Raw genomic sequence first — 21101 nt, 5'->3', positions numbered from 1 at the left:
TACTAAAGGATTGAGGTGGACTGAAAAGATTGAGTAGGTGGACATTAAGAAAGAGGATGTGTTGGAAATTTTGAATAGCATCAAGATAGATAAGTCGCCGGGACCAGATGGGATGTACCCCAGGTTACTGTGGGAGGCGAGGGAAGAGATTGCAGAGGCTCTGGCGATGATCTTTGCGTCGTTGATGGAGACGGGAGGGGTTCCGGAGGATTGGAGGATTGCGGATGTGGTTCCTATATTCAAGAAAGGGAATAGGGATAGCCCAGGAAATTACCAACCGGTGAGTCTAACCTCAGTGGTTGGTAAGTTGATGGAGAAGATCCTGAGGGAAAGGATTTAGGAACATTTAGAGCAGTTTAGTATGCTCAAAAGTAGTCAGCACGGCTTTGTCAAAGGCAAATCGTGCCTTACGAGCCTGGAGGAGTTCTTGGAAAATGTGACTAAACACATTGACGAAGGAAAGGCGGTGGATGTGGTTTACATGGACTTCAGAAAGGCGTTCGATAAGGTCCCCCATGCAAGACTTCGAGAAAGTGAGAGGGCATGGGATCCAAGGGGCTGTTGCCTTGTGGATTCAGAACTGGCTTGCCTGCAGAAGGCAGTGAGTGGTTGTGGATGGGTCTTTTTCTGAATGCAGGTCGGTCACCTGTGGAGTGCCCCAGGGATCCGTTCTGGGACCCTTGCTGTTTGTCATTTTCATAAATGACCCGGATGAGGAAGTGGAGGGATGGGTTGGTAAGTTTGCCGACGACATGAAGGTTGGTCGTGTTGTGGATAGGCTGGAGGGATGTCAGAAGCTGCATCGTGACATACATAGGATGCAAGACTGGGCGGAGAAGTGGCAGATGGACTTCAACCCGGATAAATGTGTAGTGGTCCATTCTGGCAGGTCAAATGGGATGAAGGAGTATAATATCAAGGGCAAGACTCTTAGCAGTGTAGAGGATCAGAAGGACCTTGGGGTCCGGGTCCATAGGACTCTTAAATCGGCCTCGCAGGTAGATGAGGTGGTTAAGAAGGCGTATGGGGTGCTGGCCTTCATCAATCAAGGGATTGAGTTTAGGTGTCGGGAGATAATGATGCAGCTTCATAAGACCTTCGTCAGACCCCACTTGGAGTACTGTGCTCAGTTCTGGTCGCCTCATTACAGGAGGGATGTGGAAATGATTGAAAGGGTGCAGAGAAGATTTGCAAGGATGTTGCCTGGATTGGTTGGCACGCCTTATGAGGATAGGTTGAGGGAGCTCGGTCTTTTCTCCTTGGAGAGACGAAGGATGAGGTGTGACGTGATAGAGGTGTACAAGATGTTGAGAGATATAGATCGGGTGGATTCTCGGAGGCTTTTTTCCCAGGGCTGAAATGGCTGTTACGAGAGGACACAGGTTTAAGGTGCTGGGGAGTAGGTAAGAGGAGATGCCAGGGGTATGTTTTTCACTCAGAGGGTGGTGGGTGAGTGGAATCGGCTGCCGTCAGAGGTGGTGGAGGCAAACTCGATCGGGTCTTTTAAGAGACTTCTGGATGAGTACATGGGACTTAATAGGATTGAGGGTTTATAGGTAAGCCTATATATAAGCCGAGGTAGGTAGGGACATGACCGGCGCAACTTGTGCGCCGAAGGGCCTGTTTGTGCTGTATTTTTGCTATGTTCTAAATAAATAAATAAATTCTGGCCTGGATGGTGACACGCACACCCAGGGAAGAATAAATTAAAGAAAGAGAAGCTCAACTTGTTGATGTTAGGGATTGCGGAGAAAAGGGTAAGGAACTTTTCCTAGTTGTATGCAGTTTTAACATTTCAATATTAAGTTGTCATGCAATCAAAACAAGGATGTTACCAGAGTTGAGCAATTATTGTTAATGTGAGAATTTGTGAATGTTGGAATAATTGCACTCGGGCGGAGCAGAATACAGGATGTGTTGGTGCAAGTTTTCATGATGCTGAAAGCAAGTAATTAAATAAATATACAGCAACAATGGGGAGCAGTTCGGTTTTTCTTTCCCAAAGTTTTCATTTTCCCCAGTTTTTGTTCGACACATTTCCATCATTCCAACTCTTGTGTTTTAAGCTGCTTTTCTCCCACCTGCCTTTGTTCCCTCTCACTCTACTTTTTTCACTGCCACTAACACCATTTTCTTTTTTTTTCAGAATTATACCCAAACCGTTGCCTTTTTACAGATGCTGACAGATCCTTTGTCTATTTTCATCTCTGCAGATCGTTTTGAGATCACAATATTTGCTACGTGTCTCCTTTTCTTTCCTATTTTCCAGTTTCCTTCCTGTCAAATTTTACAAAGATCTTGTTGCATTCATTATCATTACTGGCGTGGGAATAAAATTATGTGGTATTGTGTATTTAACAACTAAATACTTATTTGAATCAGTGAGATAATCCTTCCTCCTCCTGCAATCAGATATTTTGTTTGGCACGCAGAAGTTAGGTTTACACTCGACCACAGTAGTGAGGAGGATTATATTTTTGGAAGCTCTGTCTTTCAGATGAGACGTTGACACAAGATACAATCTGCCCATTCCAGTGAATGAAAAATGTTGCACAGCACCATTTCAGAAAAGAGACAGAGTTATGCCCAAATCAACATCGTAAGAAGATACATTATATGTTCATTCTCACATTGTTCCTTATGAGAATTTGATGTATGAAAATTGTCTGACATGTTTCCTATAATACAATGACTACGACTCAAAACTACTTCATTGAATACAAGGAGTTTGGAGATGCTTGGTAGACATGAAAAACAATCTTTAAACAAAAAATATTTTTTATATGATTGTGTGATTGAAGATGTCTCAGTACAAAATAATTATTGAAGGAAGCAGTTGGATGAAGGGGCCAGATGAGTAGCTATTGGGTACACCGGACCGATCTTTCACCCATTGTCCTTCAAGGTGGTAGAGGCGTAGGCTTTGGACGTTCTGTTAAGGGAGTGTTAGTGATTTGGTCCAGTGCATCTTTTACGAGGTGCACATGCTGACATGGTGATGAGGGAGGAAATAGTTTTAAGAACAAATTCCATGCAAATTAAGTGGGCAGCTTTATTCTAGATGGAGTCTAGCTGCTTAGATAATGTTGGACACAATGATCCATGATTGTAGAGTGAATTCCGTCACGTTGCCCATGTTTGTCTTGCGGATTATTCGCAGACTTTGGGAATTCAGGAAGTGAGCCTTGCAGCAAAGTTCCCAGCCTCTGAACCTTCTAGTTAAGTTTGTGTTCAAGCGTAACCCTCATGGTTGTTGAAGGGGGTTTCCGCAATGCTAATGTGACTTAGTGTCAAACAGGGATGGAGTTGTGTGGCAGTAATATCACTGACCATTTACTAGACTGGATATTGTCCAGTTCCTGATATCTGAGGAGTTACAGATTAAGTTGTACATTTTAAAATCAACACTAAAACACCTCCACTTCTGACCAATTGATAGCAGATAGGTCATGAAACAGCTGGATATATTTTCAGAGAACACAGGACGTTGAGGAACTCTAGTATCAGGGCCATGGGTCTGCCATGATTGACCTCGAACAATCGCAACTATCATTGTGCTAGGAATCACTGCAGCCATTGCAGAGATTTAGCGCAGTTCCCATTCATTTCCATCGCCTCAGCATTCCTTGACAGAGTTCAATCAAATAATGTTGTGATGTCAGAGGCAGACACTCGTGTTGGTCCATGAATGGACCAACGGTTTAATGAGATCAGAAGGCAAGTGATACTGGCAGTACCTAAAATGAACTTCAATTATCATGTTATTAAATGCTTCATGTTACAAAGAGGCTTGCATTAACAATGCAATGAAGTGACCTTGAAAATCCCGTCGTTGTCACGCTCCAGCGCCTGTTCAGGTACATTGAGGGAGAATTTTGCATGGTCAAGGCATCTAACCATCACGTCTTTCAGACTGTGGGAGGAAAGCTGAACACCCGACGGAAACGCACACAAAAACTCGGCAGCACGGTTCCAAAGTAGTTAGCAGTGCTGCCCCATAGCGCCAGGGACCTGGATTCAATTCCCGGCTTTGGTCTGTGTGTGGAATCTGCACCGTCTCCCCTTGTCTGCATGGGTTTCTTCCGGGTGCTCTGGTTAGGTGCATTGGCCATGCTAAATTCACCGTCAGTATACCCGAAAAGGCGCTGGAGTGTGGCAACTAGGGGATATTCACAGTCACTTCTTTGCAGTGTTAATGCAAGCCTACTTTTGACAATAATAAATAAACTTTAAAACATAGAGAACATGCAGACAATGACTCAAACCAGGAATCGAACACGGGTTCCCAGCGCTATGAGGCAGTAATGCTAACCACTGTGCCACTTTGCCGTCCCACACTGCAAAGTATCTGCAACTTTAAATGACTGGCAATGACTCATTTTATCTCTGCCACTGAGTGGGATGAGGCTTGTGGAATGCAAATTTTCCATATGGATTTGTCCTGTTTTGGGCAACTGGGATAGACATTTTTCACACGTTGTTGGGTAGATGCCAGCATTGTAGCTGTACTGGAACAGTTGTCTTTTTAGGAGAGCAGCAAGAGAGACCATGGCTTCTTACTGTTCAGCAAATTATTTTTCCTCGAATTTCATCTGGTCTGCGATGTTAAAATGGACAAAATAACTAAACCCACTCTATCCTGGACTTACATGACTTTCTTTCACACCAATATGATCGCATGCTGCAAACATCAGACAGAGTCTCGCCACTCCTTCAATCGCCTGTTCTAGTCTGTCCCGGTAGAATTTGGTCAACAGCAACAGTTGGTCATCTTTACAGTTTGTCAAGAACTCAGTGATTTTAGAGTTTGGATCTGTGAACAGAAATTGGAAAAAAATGAAACACAATGAGTTCCTATCTGGACTGTTTTAATTTCCCGTAAACTTAAAACAACCCACTGAAATGTCATCTGAGCCATGTTATCAACTATCTTTCAGAAAACATTCGTGATATTTATCTCATTTGTGAATAAAACCTATATACCCAGCTGACCTCCAAATCACTTCATACCCCTGTTTCCCCCCAGCTGTTTCCCCCCCAGCTGTTTCCCCCCCAGCTGTTTCCCCCCCCAGCTGTTTCCCCCCAGCTGTTTCCCCCCCAGCTGTTTCCCCCCCAGCTGTTTCCCCCCCAGCTGTTTCCCCCCAGCTGTTTCCCCCCAGCTGTTTCCCCCCAGCTGTTTCCCCCCCAGCTGTTCCCCCCCAGCTGTTACCCCCCAGCTGTTTCCCCCCCCGCTCTGTTTCCCCCCCCGCTCTGTTTCCCCACCCCGCTCTGTTTCCCTCCCCCGCTCTGTTTCCCCCCCCGCTCTGTCCCCCCCCCCCCGCTCTGTTTCCCCCTCTCAGACCCGCCCTGGCCAATTCCTCTGAGACCCTCCAGTCCCACCAGGATTCCCCCCCCCCCCAAATTCCAGCCCTATCCATAGGGGCCCCTCCCCAGCTCCTGAACTCCTGTCCCCACCCCCACCGACAGACCCAAACCCCACCCCCACCGACAGACCCAAAACCCCACCCCCACCGACAGACCCAACCCCCACCCCCACCGACAGACCCAAACCCCACTCCCACCGACAGACCCAAACCCCACCCCCACCGACAGACCCGAACCCCAACCCCACCGACAGACCCAAACCCCACCCCCAGACCCAAACCCCACCCCCACCGACAGACCCAAACCCCACCAACAGACCCAAACCCCATGCTGAATCCCCCTCCCCCTCCCCTTACTGCCAATGCCCTATAGATTCCCCTCTGAGCCTAATCCCCCCGACTCCTGAACCCACTCCAAAACCTAAACCTGCCGCCCTCAATCTCTCACCCCCAAATTCCCCTCTCCCCCGCCGCCTCCAGGTTCCCCACCCCCCAAAACCCTCTTTAAATCCCCACTGCCCAAACCCACTCTCAGTCCCTCCACTTAAACCCCTCTGAACCTCCCCTCTGCCCAATCTCTCTCTGCCCGTCCCCCCGATCCTCTCTACCCCTCCCCCCGATCCTCTCTGCCCCTCCCCCTGATCCTCTCTGCCCCTCCCCCCATCCTCTCTGCCCCTCCCCCCGATCCTCTCTGCCCTCCACCCGATCCTCTCTGCCCCTCCACCCAATCTCTCTCTGCCCCTCCCCCCGATCCTCTCTGCCCCTCCCCCGATCCTCTCTGCCCCTCCCCCGATCCTCTCTGCCCCTCCCCCCGATCCTCTCTGCCCAATCTTCTCCAATCCCACTCGAATCACCCCCCCACTCACTCTCTCTCAGGAACTCACCGCCAAAGCCCTCTGAGCCAATCCCAATCCTTCTCAACCCCCCGCCCTCAATCTCCACTAATTCCCCCCAAAACTACTCTTTCCCCCACCTGATTCCCTGTCCCCTCTGCCCCATCTCCTTTCATCCGACTCAGTAAGCACCCCCTCCCCCCACTCAATCTCTCTGACACCCACTGCCAATCTGACTCTCAGCCCCCTGAATCCTCCAAGTTCCTGCCCCAATTCCTCAGCACCCCCCCCCCAAAGGCTCCCTCTGCCCCCTGCCAAACCCAAGCCCCCCTGACGCCTGCACCCAATCCTTCCTCAGTCCTCCCCACCCCAGAATCCCTCTGAGTCACCCCCCCCGCTCCGAATCGCTCGACGCCCCCCCAATTCTAACCCTGATGCAAGGCCCCACCCTAAATCCCTCTCTGAATTTCCCCCCTCCCAAATCCCTATGAATCCACCCCGCCCTCAATCCCTTTCCCTCCACCCCGACTCCCCCTCCCCTCCCGCTAACTCCCTCTCTGACTCCCTACCCCATCCAGACCCTCCCCAGATTCTAAGCCCCTAAGATTCCTCTAGAATCCCCCCTGAATGTCTCCCGAGATCGCCCCCACCCTCGGCACATTCCTCTGCCCCCGAATCCTGCTCCCTCTCCAATCCCACCCCTTCAATCTGTCTGAGCACCAAACCATGTCTTGTAATCCCCGTAAGCCCCCCAATCCCTCCTGTATCCCTCAGAACCCCAGAAATCCCCCTCTAAGCCCCCACATCCCGAATCCCCCCTCAATTCCCCCCGATTCCCTCCCTCTCAGCCCCGCGAAATCCCAAAGTCCCCATGAGACCCTTAAATCCCCCTGAATCCCTCTAATTCCCGACCACAATCCCTGAGTCTCCCTCTACACTCTCCCCCTTTAATCCCTCTCAATTCCCCCCCCCCACTCCAGCCAAATCTGTTGTCCCTCCTCACAATCCCTCTAAATCTCTCGATCCTTCCCTCTGAGCCCCGTACCCCGCTCCCCCCACTGCCCAAACCATCTTCAAAGTCCCCCGGCTGAATATCCCTCTAAGTTTCCCTCTTTCCCCCCCCCCCCCGCCCCCACCCCTCTCAACCTGGCAAATTCCCACTCCCTCCCTGTGAACAGCCTCTGGACTGACAGATCCCCCCCTTTCTAATTAGTACCCCCCCCCCCTCCCACCGCGCGTCCATCCCCGTCCACCACCCCCCTGTAACAGCTCCTGGTCGAGTTGGATGTGGAAACTCTGCCCATTTTAAACATTAACGTTCAAATGACTAATTCCCCTGACACTGAGCAGCCTGTGTTATAACATTCCCCCACCCCCATCCTGTACAACAGACCCCCTGTCTGATTCCCCCTTCCCCCCCGACCCTCTTCCCCCATTGTCCCCTTTCTCTGATAACCCGACTCTGGTCAGCCTGTGTTATAATATTCCCCCCTCTTGTACAACAGCCTCCCCCACCGGCCCCTTCCCTCTCTGTCTAATAGCCCCTGGCTCTGAACAAGCCCCTGTATTACACACTCCCCCTTTTCAGCAGTACTGAATCCCTCTGAATTGCCCCCGATTCCCTCCCTCTGCGTTCCTGGGCCTTTGCTGCTTGTGAACAGCAAACCCGTGATCTGGCCCGTCCCCCACGAGAGAGGGAGAGAGAGAGAGACATAAGAGACAGAGAGAAGCAGAGAGATATAGAGATGGAGATAGAGAGAATGCTGCTGTAATTCAGACAGAATGATTCACAGAGAGGGGGAAGCAGAGATCAGAGAGATGGAGATGGGGAGGATGCGACTGTAATTCAGACTGATTCACAGAGAAGGAAGCAGAGATCAGAGAGAGGGGGAAGCAGATAGAGAGAGGGAAGGAGATAGAGAGAGAGGTAAGAGACAAATAAAAGCAGAGTTAAAGTTAAAATTGTATTTGTTAATCACAAGTAGGCTTACATTAACACTGCAATGAAGTTATTGTGAAAAGATATAGAGATGGGGAGAGAGAGAGAATGCTGCTGTACTTCAGACAGAATGAGTCACAGAGAGGGAGCAGAGATAGACAGAGGGGGGAGCAGAGATAGAGAGAGAGAAGGAGAGGAGGCTGCTGTGATTGAGATAAAATGACCCACAGAGAGAGAGAGAGAGAGAGATGTCCAGAGAGGCTGAGATACAAAGTGAGATGTCGAGATAAATAGAAAGGGGGGCTTTGGCAAGACAGAGTGACAAAGTTTCAGAGAGAGTGAAAGATAGAGAGAATGAGAGAAAAAGGGAAAGATGCTGCCATTGTGAGAGGCTGAGGTATAAAGGATGGGGAGAGACAGGGATTGGGAAGATGTGGAGAAACAGTTCTGAGGATGGGGGAGTTGCACAGACAGAGCTTCAGGGAGAGGGATTGAAATCTGTGGGATTACATTGGAGCAGGGATCACTGGCCTGACACACAGACCACTAACCCTCAGTGTAAAAGCCCCACCAGTCTATCTGTGAATAAAAATGAACGACAAAGACACGGGGACTTTTATTAATATTTTTCTCTCTGGTTATAGCTCTTGTCCGAGGATTCCTCACGGCAAAACTATTCGCTCTCTGCATCGCCAAAGTTTCCATAGGAATTCTCCTTGGAAGAGAGAAAGAGAAAATAAAGGGAAATTTGATTAAACACGAAACAAAAGCTGATTAAAAACAATAAAAGGCACAGCAAGATCCCAGGACTTGCTGAAATTCACAATCTCACTGGGGGGAGGTGGGGGAAACATTCATTTTCACCTGCTCATTATTGAACCCTGACAAAATGGGAACACGTTTCAAATGCAATGAACTTCCAACTGCCTCCTGACTGTCCCGATATTGAATTTATTAAGCACGTCAAAGCATTCTGGGGGCTTTACTCCAGAGACAGGCCAGTGAATAAACACAGGAGGCCCCAATGAAGTTCCCACTTCTATCAGTCACCTCTCCCCTCCCCGCCCCCCCCCCTCTGTTTCTCCCTCTCCGTCTCTTACACACTTCCCCCAGATCTATATCTGTCCAATACCCCGTCTCTGCTCCTGTCTCTGGATAACCTGTCCTGATCTCTGCTCTGTTTCTCTACCTCGTGGTGAATCTGGATTGAAATGCTCTAAGTTTCTGTCTGACCGTTTAAAATAAAACTCACAATCAAAAGGGAAATGAGAGGGCGGCGGGGGCAGGAAAATCCACAACCCCACCCTGAAGCGGCTGTTCACATTTTATTGAACCATTGAATTCAGCCACTTAAACCCTGTTGGGGAATTAAGCGAATGCAAAAGTGCTCCTGAGATTTAGGCCGTGAAGTGAGGCCTAGTCACAGAGGCTGCATTATTCCTCAGGTAGAACGAACAAACCCCCCTCTCTCCCTCCCCCCAGTTAAACAGAACAATCTTCTCCATCCACACCCACAAATCCCAGCGCCCTGTCTGAAAACACAAGCAGGACTCTGGGATTGAGAACAAGCCTTTCCCCCAGGCTCAGGAATTTGAATTTCAGCTCCATCTCCCTCCCGAGTGCTTCACAGTGAGAGGGAGAGAGACTGGGAATGCTGCAATCAGGATCCCACAGGGAGTCCCACACTGCAGGAGGACACCCCACCCCAGAGCCTCTGTCTCTATCCCCCTACCCCCCTCCACTGAGCCCCTGACAGTCCCCACCCCTTCTCTCTCTACCCCACCCTCCTTCCCCTCCATCTTTTCATGTTTAAAGTGTGGGGCGCTGTCACAGTGCGGGGAATATGGGGCGGGGAGGAGGGGGACAGAGCATGAGGGCACAGCAAGATCACACACACACATAGTCTGAGCAGGGCCAGATACAAAGTGATTTTTAAGTGAGGATTGGGCTAAAGTGAGTGGGCAATGAGAGAACCACACGTCTCCCTCTCTCTCCCTCACTCCCCCCCTCCATCTCTCCCCCACCCCCCTCCATCTCTCCCTCGCTCCCCCCCCATCTCTCCCCCACCCCAATAAAAATAATGACAAGTCACTCCAGGATTGGGGCTGTTTGTACATTCGATATGAACAGGGAACCTTCCACTCCGAGCACAGTCACACCTCTCTCTCCCATTCCCTCTGTCTTTCGCTGTTTTTTTCTCTCTGCCTGTTTCTCTGCCTCTATCTCTGAACCTGTCCAGCCCCCTCTGTGTCTCTTTTGCTTTCCCCCCAGATCTATATATATATATCCAATACCCCATCTCTGCCCCGGTCTCTCCTACTCTGGATAATCTGTCCTGATCTCTGCTCTGTTTCTCCGTCTGGGGATGAATGGGGATTAAAATGCTCTCTCTGATAACTTTCTGTCTGACCGTTTCAAATAATGACGTGTTGTGGGCCACGTTTGCTATTTCTCAGGGATTTCCATGGGGAAATGGGGAGGGAAGCTCCTCCTGCAAAGCCACATCTCTCTCTCACTGCAATGTGGCAGCAGCCACATTCCGATATCTTTATATTGGGAAAAAATCTTTTCAAACACAACAGCCCAGATTCAGTCTCAGTCACACAGCCGCTGTTTCCAAATCCCACCTTCTGGGAGGGTGTGAGTGAGGGTCTTTTCCCCAGAGACTGGGGAGCTGGGCTGTGAGTGAAGAGCAGAGGACCCCCCCCCTAACCCAGCCCCCCTCCAGTGTGTCTCCTCTCCCTGCCCCTCTGCCTTTGATCTCCCTCTGTTCCCCTCCCTTTCTCTCTCTCCCTCCCTTTCTCTCTCTCCCTCCCTTTCTCTCTCCCTGCCTTTCTCTGTCTCTGTCCATCTCTCTCTCCCTCCCTGTCTCCCTCTCTCTCTCCCTCCCTGTCTCTCTCTTTCTCTCTCTCTCTCTGTCTTTCCCTCCCTGAAATTAAATGAACAACAATTCACATTGGTGTTTTCCTTCACATTTCATTGAAAGGTAAAATATAGACAGGAATGTCTGGGGAGAGAGAGAGGGGAGGGATGCTGGGATTGGTAAGAACGCTGGAGAGACAGAGACAGGGAAATTATGAACCCCCCCCATCCAAATAGAAATTCCTGGGAAAAGAGAGAGGAGAATCTGGAGTCACACAGCACAGAAACAGGCCATTCGGCCCACCAGCTCTACGCTGGCCATCAAATCCCAATCTATACTCCCCCCATTCCCCAGCGCTTGCTGCACAGCCTACGATGCCTCGGTGATTGAAGTGCTTGAATTTACCCGACCCCGTTTCCACTTTCTTTCCTTGAACCCACTTAGCGGTCCGTGAGCGAGATTTCGTTTCATAAAGTTTCATCAATTCCCAGCTCGGGTCACTGTGATCCTGTGTCTCTTCCCCCACCCCCTCACTGCACCCCCCCCAAACCTCACCTCTTGCTGTCTTTTCCTGTTTCCCCCCTCACTCTCCCCCTCTTTCCCTCCCTCCATCTTTCTCTGTCTCTCTCTCTGTCTGTCCGTCTCTCTCTCCTCCCTCCATCTTTCTCTGTCTTTCTCTCACTCTCCCTCCCTCCATCTTTCTCTGTCTTTCTCTCTCTCTCTCTCACTCCATCCATCTTTCTCTCTCTCTTCCGCTCCCTCCATCTTTCTCTCCCTCCCTGTCTTTCTCTCTCTCTTTCCACCCCTCCCTATCTGTCTTTCTCTCTGTCTCTCCCCCCCCCCCCATCTTTCTCTGTCTCTCTCTCTCTCACTCACACTGTTTCTCTCTCTCTTTCTCCCTGCCTGTCTCTTTCTCTCCCTGTCGTTCCCCCTCTCTCTCTTTCCCCCTCTCTCTCTCTCTGTCTTCCCCCCCCCCCTCTCTCTCTCTCTCTCTCTGTCTTTCCCCCCCTCTCTCCCTCTCTGCCTCTTTCTCTCTCCCCCTCTCTGTCTCTTTCTCTCTCTCCCCCTCTCTGTCTCTTTCTCCCTTTCTCTCTCTCTCTCCCTTTCTCTCTCCCCCCCCCCCACTCTGCCTCTTTCTCTCTCCCCCTCTTTGTCTCTCTCACACACTGTCTCTCTCTAATATGGTTATGAAGCTGCATAAATAAGGTTAAAAATGTGGTGTTTGACAAATGTAAATATTGAAAAGAAATGCTGAGAAAACCAAAACGAACCATCCAGCGTTGTGTCTTTAGAAAGCCTGTGTCTTTGTGCTGGGGATTTTAAACTGCAGAAAGCAGGCTGCAGAAGACAACTTTACAACATTTGTGTCCAAAGCAGCAGCCAGAGTCCCAGCAGAGCAAAACAGGCTTTGAATTGGGTCAATGATTTTAAAACAAGCTCTCAAAAACACACAACCAATTGCATTCAAATTGGGGTGTTGGTGACAGCCTCAAGCCACTCAAATTGCAGGAATACTGTGAGGAAATTCTGGGTATTTAAACCCGGGACAGGGGGAAATAACGGGGAGGGAGCAACCTTGCTGCCTCTTTAGATTGAAGGAGGGAGAGTCTGATACTGAATCCTGCAGTAATATACACAGCTTCATCACATCACCATCTAAATAGAAGCAGAAACCGACTCAGAAAGTATTCCAGACCCAAGCAGCAGAAGGAAGTTCACACTTCCAACAGACGCCTAGTATTATATTATTTGAGGGTGACTCTATTCTGTAATGATTTATTTCATTATTCCTGAGTGAGTCTTGTCATTGGAACAGCATTCTACTGGGGAGTTTATTCAGTTTGTTCATTGTTTTAATAAGGTTGTCACCCAGTCTAAATTAAAGACCTGTTAGTTGTTCCTGATGGAGAGAGTGTCAGATCTTGCATTAATTTACCAATTGCTGCCACAGTCCAAAGATGTGCAGGTTGGGTAGATTGGCCGTGTTATGCTCTCTCTCTCTCTGTAATTGTTTGTTATTGCTCTCTCTCTCTCTCTATGTAATTGTTTGTTATTGCGCTCGGGGGATTGTTGTCGGTACAGACTAGATGGGCCGAATGGCCTCCTTCTGCACTGTAGGGATTGAATGTCTAAAACCAGTAGCTTTCTCCTGTCTCACACACACTTACTTAAGATTACGAGGCAAGGTGTATCCCTTTAGGGGGTTACAAAATAGCGCAGAGGGAAACATCACCTCAGCGTGGTAACAATATTTATAATCCCTCAATCACACACCCACCCTCCCTTCGTCAATGAATGAATGATTCAAATGACAATGAAGGTAATTCTGCACAGCAAGATCCCACTGCCACTCCCACGATGGAGGAGGACACCCCCAGACTCTGTGTCTCTTTCCCCCTGCCCCTCCTGAGACCCTCTCTCAGCCCCCCCCCCCCCACACCCTCTCTGTTTTGCTCTCCCTCCATTTCTCTATCTCTCTCTCTACCTCCTCTGCCTCCCCAACCCTTCTCCTTCTCCTCAATCTTTCCTGCTTAAAGTTCTGCTCACGGGTCACAGTGTGAGGAATAGGGAGCCAGACCCACCTGTGTGCACAGCAAGATCCCACACACACAACCTGGTGAGGGCCAGTTTAAATAAATGTGGGTGAGGACTGCAGGAGAGTGTGTGGGAAATGGGATCCACTCCTCTCTCTCCCCAAATTAAATTAACAACAATTCACATTAGTGTTTTCTTAAACATTTTATTGAAAGATGAAATATAGACAGGAATGTCTGGGGAGAGAGAGAGGGGAGGGGTGCTGGGATTGGTAAGAACGCTGGAGAGACAGAGACAGGGAAATTCTATACCCGCCCCCCCCCCCCCACATCCAAATAGAAATTCCTGGGAAAAGAGAGAGAGAAAAGAATCTGGAGTCACACAGCACAGAAACAGGCCCTTCGGCCCACCAGCTCCATGCTGGCCATCAAATCCCAATCTATCCTCCTCCCATTCCCCAGCACTTGCTCCAGAGCCTACGATGCCTCGCTGATTAAAGTGCTTGAATTTACCCGACCCCTTTTCAAGCTTTTTCCTTGAACCCACTTTGCGGGTCCCTGAGCCAGATTTAGTTTAATAAAGTGTGGTCGTTGTTGCAGTGCAGGCAAAGGCCACAGGCCCAGTGTGTGCACAGCAAGATCCCACAGCAGCAGCAGCAATGTGAACCTGAATCAGATGGGACACAGTCCTACCCCGCCACCCCCCACTCTCTTGCCTGCTGTGACCCCCCTACCGCACTCACTACCCTGTGTGTGTGTGTGTGTCTGCATCATCCCAAATCTCCAGAAAGGCTGGAACTCCCTCTTAAAAGTAACCCTTTTTAAAACTAAAATCCCTGTGGTGCACAGCAAGATCCCACAAAGTGCAGTCAGCTGTGTTGAGCGTTTTTTTAATTTGGGAATTGTTTATACAGAGTGAGGGAGCCAAAGAGGGGCTGAGACAGTGAAATCCCTCTCTCAGGACCCTCAGAATTAAACTGGAGACCCTGTCCCTCACTGAAACCCCCCCTCCCTCTAACAGCCTGTGTCTCTGCCCCTGCATCTAACCCACAACTCCAGCTGTTTCCATCCCTCCCTCTTCCTCTCTCTCCCTGCCTCTCTGTCTCCATCTGTTTCTGCTCGAGAAGAGACAGGGAGAGAGAGAACAGGGAGAGAGAGAGACGGGGAGAGACAGAGATAAAGCGAGAGAGACAGATATTTGATAATTAATTGTGTTTGGTCGCATTATTGAGTGTGGTTTAATTTGATGATTCTTTTATACAGAGAGGCAGAGAGAGAGGTGAAGACAGTGACATTCTCTCCCTGGCACCCTCACAAGTTCAAAGACACAAAAGCTGCGGACACTCACACACACAAACTGGATTTGGTAAGTTTCCCAATCTCTGCAGCTTCCCATGTGGCCCAGGGTTTCAATTGAAATTTAAAAGCAGCTTGGAGACACTGCAGGATTTTTGAGTTGAGTTTCTCCCGCCCCCTCACCCTGTAAATATAAAATAGAAATTCCTGGATTAAAATATTCCCTTGGACAGAGCAAAGGGAATGTGTGAGTGGTGTGTGTGTGTCTGAGACCTAGGCTGGATTTGAGAATATCTGCCTGCTGAAGAGGGTCAGTGAAACCATCCTGGCTGAATATCTCATCGCTAAAGAGTCACAGAGAGAGATATCTGATAAATAAATGTGTTACTGAACCCACTCTGGATGCTCCCTCTATCTCTGTCTTTCTCACTAACTTCATTGCAGTGTTAATGTCAGCCTTGTGACACTAGTAAATAAACTTTAAATCTTTCAACTTTAAAAACTCTCTCTTTCTGTCTCTCTCAGTAACTGCAGCGTTAATGTGAGCCTTACTTGTGACACGAATAAACAAACTTTAAAACTTTAAACATCCTCTCTGTCTCTTTATCTCTCTGTCTCTTTCTGTCTCTTTATCTATGTCTCTGTCTGTGTGTCTCTGCCTCTCTCTGTCTCTCTCAGTAACTTCATTGCAGTGTTAATGTAAGCCTTACTTGTGACACTAATAATCAAACTTTAAAACTTTCAACTTTAAAAACTCTGTCTGTGTGTCTCTGTCTCAATCCAGACACTAGTTCAGTGCCAGGTTGAGAGGGGGTCAGTATTGAGCAGAATGGGAGGCAGTTTGATACAAAGTTTGCAGAAACTGCAGCGAGTGTTTGTAAACATGTTGGGGTTGTGGAAAGGTCAGTGTGTAACAAGCTGAGGGAAGGTGTTTCCAGTTCACATGTGGCTACTTTTTGGCAATGGGAGTTACCTTTGCATCTACAGGGAGCTCTGAAGCCTCATGGCTTTCTGCCTGCCTCTGTTTGAACAGTTTAATATGTTTCAGCACTGAGACCTCTGGCCCTTGTTGGGAATATCAGTCTCCCAGAATACCAGTATACCTGACTGCCCACCTCCCCCCCGCCCGCCACCCCCAGCCCCCAACCCTGTGTGTGTGTTGTCCCAAGTCTGGAGACTTCCCCACAGTCCCCTGAAAGGTTTAAACTGCCTCTGAGAAAACACCCTTCTTAAAACAAAATCCCCAGTAAGATCCCACAAGCTGCAGTCAGCTGTGTTGAGTGTTTTGTAATTTGGGAAAAGTTTATACAGAGAGAGAGAGAGGCAGAGAGGGGCTGAGACAGTGAAATCAAACCCCCCGGGACAGCCAGAATGAAAATTACACACCACAAAATCTCAGGATTGCCCCTTTCCAGGTTTTACTGAGAGATTGTCCAACTAAATATTAATTCCTGGGAAAAAGAGGGAGAGAGAGAGAATAAAGAGAGGCAGATAGAGGAAGGAAATGGAGAGAAAAGCAGAGAGAAATAGACAGATTGGGGGAAAAGCTGTGGAGAGGATGAAATGAAAATCTGAACATCTGTAAACTGAATTGTAAAGGCCTCTGTGAATTTTATTCAACAATTAGGTTCATTGCTCTGTCTCCGACCCGTTATTTTAGATTTAAAACAAACTTATAGACAGTTTCATACATAATTTACTCTTTGCCACCCACCAAAGGGTTAACCTGTTTGTGACTAATTGCAAAGCCGGGATATTTTAACTCCAGGGTTTCAAACTCCAGCCCCCCCAAACACCCCACAATCGAACCAGAACTTGTTCATCCGAGGAAGCGAGATTAAAATTAAACCTGGATCAGGGTAAGAAAGAGACAACTCACGTGCGGCCTATAGAACAGGCCTCAGTCCATCCATCCTCCTCTGGAGAAAAGCCCCTTGTCCAAGGATTCCGAGTCCCATTGCAGTCTTCAAAATTCAAATTCCTGGGAAGAAGAGAGAAAGAAAATAATTAATTAAAATACAAGAAATTGTTTAAATTAAATAGCACAAGAGGCCAGGATTCCCCTTCTGAGATTTTACTGAGAGATTGTCTAACTAGATATGAATTATTGGGGAAGAGAGAGAGAAAATTAATTAAATACAAGAAACCATTTAAATTAAATCTCACCGAAACGCAGGATTCCCCCCTCTCAGTTACACAATCTCTCAGAAACATCAGAATGGCATGAACAGAGAGAGAGAAATCTACAAACAGAATCTCCTAAAACTGAATCAAATATCCACAACCCCCCCCCCCCGTCCATCCCTGTCTCCCTCTCAGACTCCAGGAGCTGCAAAATCTCCCTCTTTCAGTTTGGGAAGGGGCTGCTGATTCCTTCGGGACACTTTTTGAAATCGCCCTCCCGGGATTGGTTTCTACAACTCCCTCCATCTCCCTTTCACTATCTCCCTCTCTTTTCTCCCTCTGCTCCTGTCTCTCTCACTCAGTTTAAAGATGGATGTTCCTGTCTAGATCCTTGTCCCTGTCCCCTCTCTTTCTCACTCGTTGTCTCTGCCCATAGCTGTTTCTTTCCCTCTCTCTCATGTACTCTGCATTGAAATGAGCGATGCCATATTCCTGTCTCCCTGTTTATAATAACACAGTTTTTGTTGATTAAAGGTTTAAAGAGACACAAAGAAAGATGGAGGCAGAGAGAGAGAGAGAGAGACATTCTGGAGAGTGATAGACAGATATGGAAGAATGTTCGAGAGAGAGAGATTCTGGTGAGTGATGGACAGATATGGAAGACTGCTCAAGAGAGAGAGAGAGAGATTCTGGAGAGTGATAGATATGGAAGAATGCTCGAGAGAGAGAGAGAGATGAATGGAAAGAAACAGGAAGGGAGAGAAAGCTGAAGATAGGGGAAAAATACTGGAGGGAGAGACAGAGAGAAAAGCAGAGAGAAATAGAATGGGGAAGAAAGCTGTAGAGGGGAAGATAAATGTAAAGGCTGAACTTCAGAAAATTGAATTGTAATGTCCTCTGTGAAACGTATTTAACATTCGGGTAAGTCAGTCTCTCCCATCCCTGTTACTTTCGATTTGCATCAAACTTTTAGAAAGTTTCATATTACAGATATTTAATTTCCTCTTTGCCACCCACCAAACGAATTGCAAAGCCGGGATATTTTAACCCCAGGGTTTTAAACTCCAGCCTCCCCACTTCCCACAATTGAACCAGAACTGGTTCATCCGAGGAAGCGAGATTAAAATTAAACCTGGATCAGGGAAATAAGAGATAACAACTCACTTGCAGCCTATAGAACAGGCCTCAGTCCATCCATCCTCCTCTGGAGAAAAGCCCCTTGTCCAAGGATTCCAAGTCATGTTGCAGTCTTAAATTCAAATCCCTGGGGAGAAGAGAAAATAATTAATTAAAGTACAAGAAAATGTCTAAATTAAAGAGCACAAGAGCCCCAGGATTCCCCCTTCTAAGATCTCACTGAGACATTGTCTAACTAAATATTAATTCCTTGGGAGAGATAGAATATAATTAATTTAAATATAATAAAATGTTTAAATTAAATAGCACAAGAGCCCAGGATTCCCCCTTCTTAGATTTTACAGAGAGATTGTCCAACAAAATATTATTTCCTGGGAAAAAGAGGGAGAGAGAGGGAATAAAAAAGAGAGACAGATAGAGGAAGGAAAGGGATGGAGAGAGAGAAAGCAGAGAGAAATAGACAGAATGGTAGAAAAGCTGCAGAGAGGACGAAATGAAATTCTAAACTTCTGAAAACTGAATTGTAAAGGCCTCTGTGAATTTTATTCAACAATTAGGAACAGCACTCTGTCTCCCATCCCTGTTATCTTGGATTTAAAACAAATTGAGACAGGTTCATATTACAGACATTTAATTAACTCTTTGCCACCCACCTAAGGGTTAATGTGTTTGTAACTAATTGCAAAGCGGGGATATTTTAACCCCAGGATTTCAAACTCCAGCCCCCCTCACACCCCACAATCGAACTAGGACTGGTTCATCCGAGGAAGCGAGATTAAAATTAAACCTGGATCGGGGTAATAAAGAGATGACAACTCACATGCGGCCTATAGAACAGGCCTCAGTCCATCCATCCTCCTCTGGAGAAAAGCCCCTTGTCCAAGGATTCTGAGTCCCATTGCAGTCTCTCATGTATTCTGCATTGAAATGAGCGATGCCATATTCCTGTCTCCCTGTTTACAATAACGGAGAGTTTTTATTGATTAAAGATTTAAAGAGACACAAAGAAAGATGGAGCCAGAGAGAGAGAGAGACATTCTGGAGAGTGATAGACAGATATGGAAGAATGCTCGAGAGAGAGAGAGAGAGAGAGATGAGTGGAAAGAGACAGGAAGGGAGAGAAAGCTGAAGATGGGAAAAAGTACTGGAGGGGGAGACAGAGAGAAAGGCAGAGAGAAATAGACAGAATGGGGAAGAAAGCTGTAGAGGGGAAGATAAATGTAAAGGCTGAACTTCAGAAAATTGAATTGTAATGTCCTCTGTGAAAGTATTTAACATTCGGGTAAATCACTCTCTCCCACCCCTGTTATTTTGGATTTATATCAAACTTTTAGACAGTTTCGTATTACAGATATTTAATTTACTCTTTGCCACCCACCAAAGGGTTAACATGTTTGTGACTAATTGCAAAGCCGGGTTGTTTTAACCCCAGGGTTTCAAACTCCAGCCCTCCCACATCCCACAATCTAACTAGAACTGCTTCATCCGAGGAAGCGAGATTAAAATTAAACCTGGATTGGGGTAATAAAGAGATAACAACTCACATGCGGCCTATAGAACAGGCCTCAGTCCATCCATCCTCCTCTGGAGAAAAGCCCCTTGTCCAAGGATTCCGAGTCCCATTGCAGTCTTCAAAATTCAAATTCCTGGGGAGAAGAGAAAATAATTAATTAAAATACAAGAAAATGTTTAAATTAAATCGCACAAGAGCCCAGGATTCCCCCTTCTCAGTTACACAATCTCTCAGTAAAATCTAAACATTAATTCTTGGGGAAAGAAAGAGAGAGAAAATAATTAAAATACAAGAAATTATTTAAATTAAATACAACAGCAAAAACCCAGGATCTCCCCTCAGTTACACAATCTCTCAGTGACACCCAAACACAACAAGTCAGTTGTAAAGCAGAGACTAAAGAGATTGAGACAGTTCCCTCCCTGTGTGTTTCTCTCTGTCTCTCTATTCCACTCTCATTCAGATCTCGCTCCCTCTGATATGAAACATTAAATCTGGATCAGGGTAATGAACACACACAACTCACCCGGGTGAAGCCTCAGTCAGCCCTCCCTCTGGAAGAAGCTCCTCTCCCTCGTCCTGGTCACAAACATTCCCGTCCTTTGGATCCGCCACACATCCCCAGTTTTCAAAATTCCTCAGGAGAAAGAGAGATAAAAATTGGTTAAAAAGAGAGAGAAAAAGAGACAAGGCCATTTTAACAATAAGACACACAACATATCACAGCGAGGAGTCCAGCATTTCCATTCAAGTCCATTCAGCATCATGCCCACTCAAGCAAAGCACAGGTCAGAAAGCAGATTGACACACACACTGACACACACACACACTGAATCAGAGTGGGAATGTTTTCAGTGCAGGGGGATAATTGGTGTGGGGACTGAAGGCTCTCAGATTCACATTTATCCTGAGTGTGCTGGATGCAAACCCTACCCTGAGTCTCTGACATGTTTACAATGTCTGTCTCTCTATTGAGATGCTAATTCACCCCCCCCCCCCTCCCCCTCTCACCCCAGAGGAGTTTGTGGCAATGTCAGACTGACTCTTGATATGTTAATGCAGGCCGGCAATGGATTCTGCAAGTTCCTGTCTTTAGTTTCTTTAGTTTAGTTTCAAACTTTATTTCTTTTCCCCTGTAGGTCGTGTTCGTCCATTTCAAAAAACCCCTGACCCCCCCACAACAGCCCTGAAAATCCTTGCAGCCGCTCCCCACAACCCAGCGAGTGGAGGGGGAATGGGGATGCGTGAGTGAGTGGATTGGAGATTGTGTCAGTGTGTGTCTGTCTATCCCACCCTCTCTGCTCACACTTCCTGCCCAGCCTGCTGAAGACAGGGAAAGAATGGAAGTTGAACAAAGCCTCCTCTCTGCCTCCAACTTCAAAGGATTTGCCCCTTTCTCACACCAGTTTTGTCCATTGAGCTGTCCCTGTCAATTGGAAAAAAGTTTTATTAATCTCCCTGTGAGATATGAAGTCACTAATTACTAAATACAGGCAAAA

General features: G+C 47.4%; 1 protein-coding gene across 1 annotated transcript in view; it reads right to left on the bottom strand.

The window, feature by feature from the left end:
* Positions 1-21101, bottom strand: part of LOC144486009 (scavenger receptor cysteine-rich domain-containing protein DMBT1-like) — a 160859-nt gene that overhangs the window by 37678 nt on the left and 102080 nt on the right. The window contains exon 16 of the mRNA XM_078204118.1: positions 4650-4813. Coding sequence (XP_078060244.1) covers positions 4650-4813 — 164 coding nt within the window. The remainder of the gene's footprint in view (positions 1-4649; positions 4814-21101) is intronic.

Source organism: Mustelus asterias, unplaced genomic scaffold (genome assembly GCF_964213995.1).
Source record: "Mustelus asterias unplaced genomic scaffold, sMusAst1.hap1.1 HAP1_SCAFFOLD_264, whole genome shotgun sequence".
NCBI lineage: Eukaryota > Metazoa > Chordata > Chondrichthyes > Carcharhiniformes > Triakidae > Mustelus > Mustelus asterias.
The sequence above is the reverse complement of the archived record's forward strand: the minus strand, read 5'-3'. Positions and strand labels throughout refer to the sequence as shown.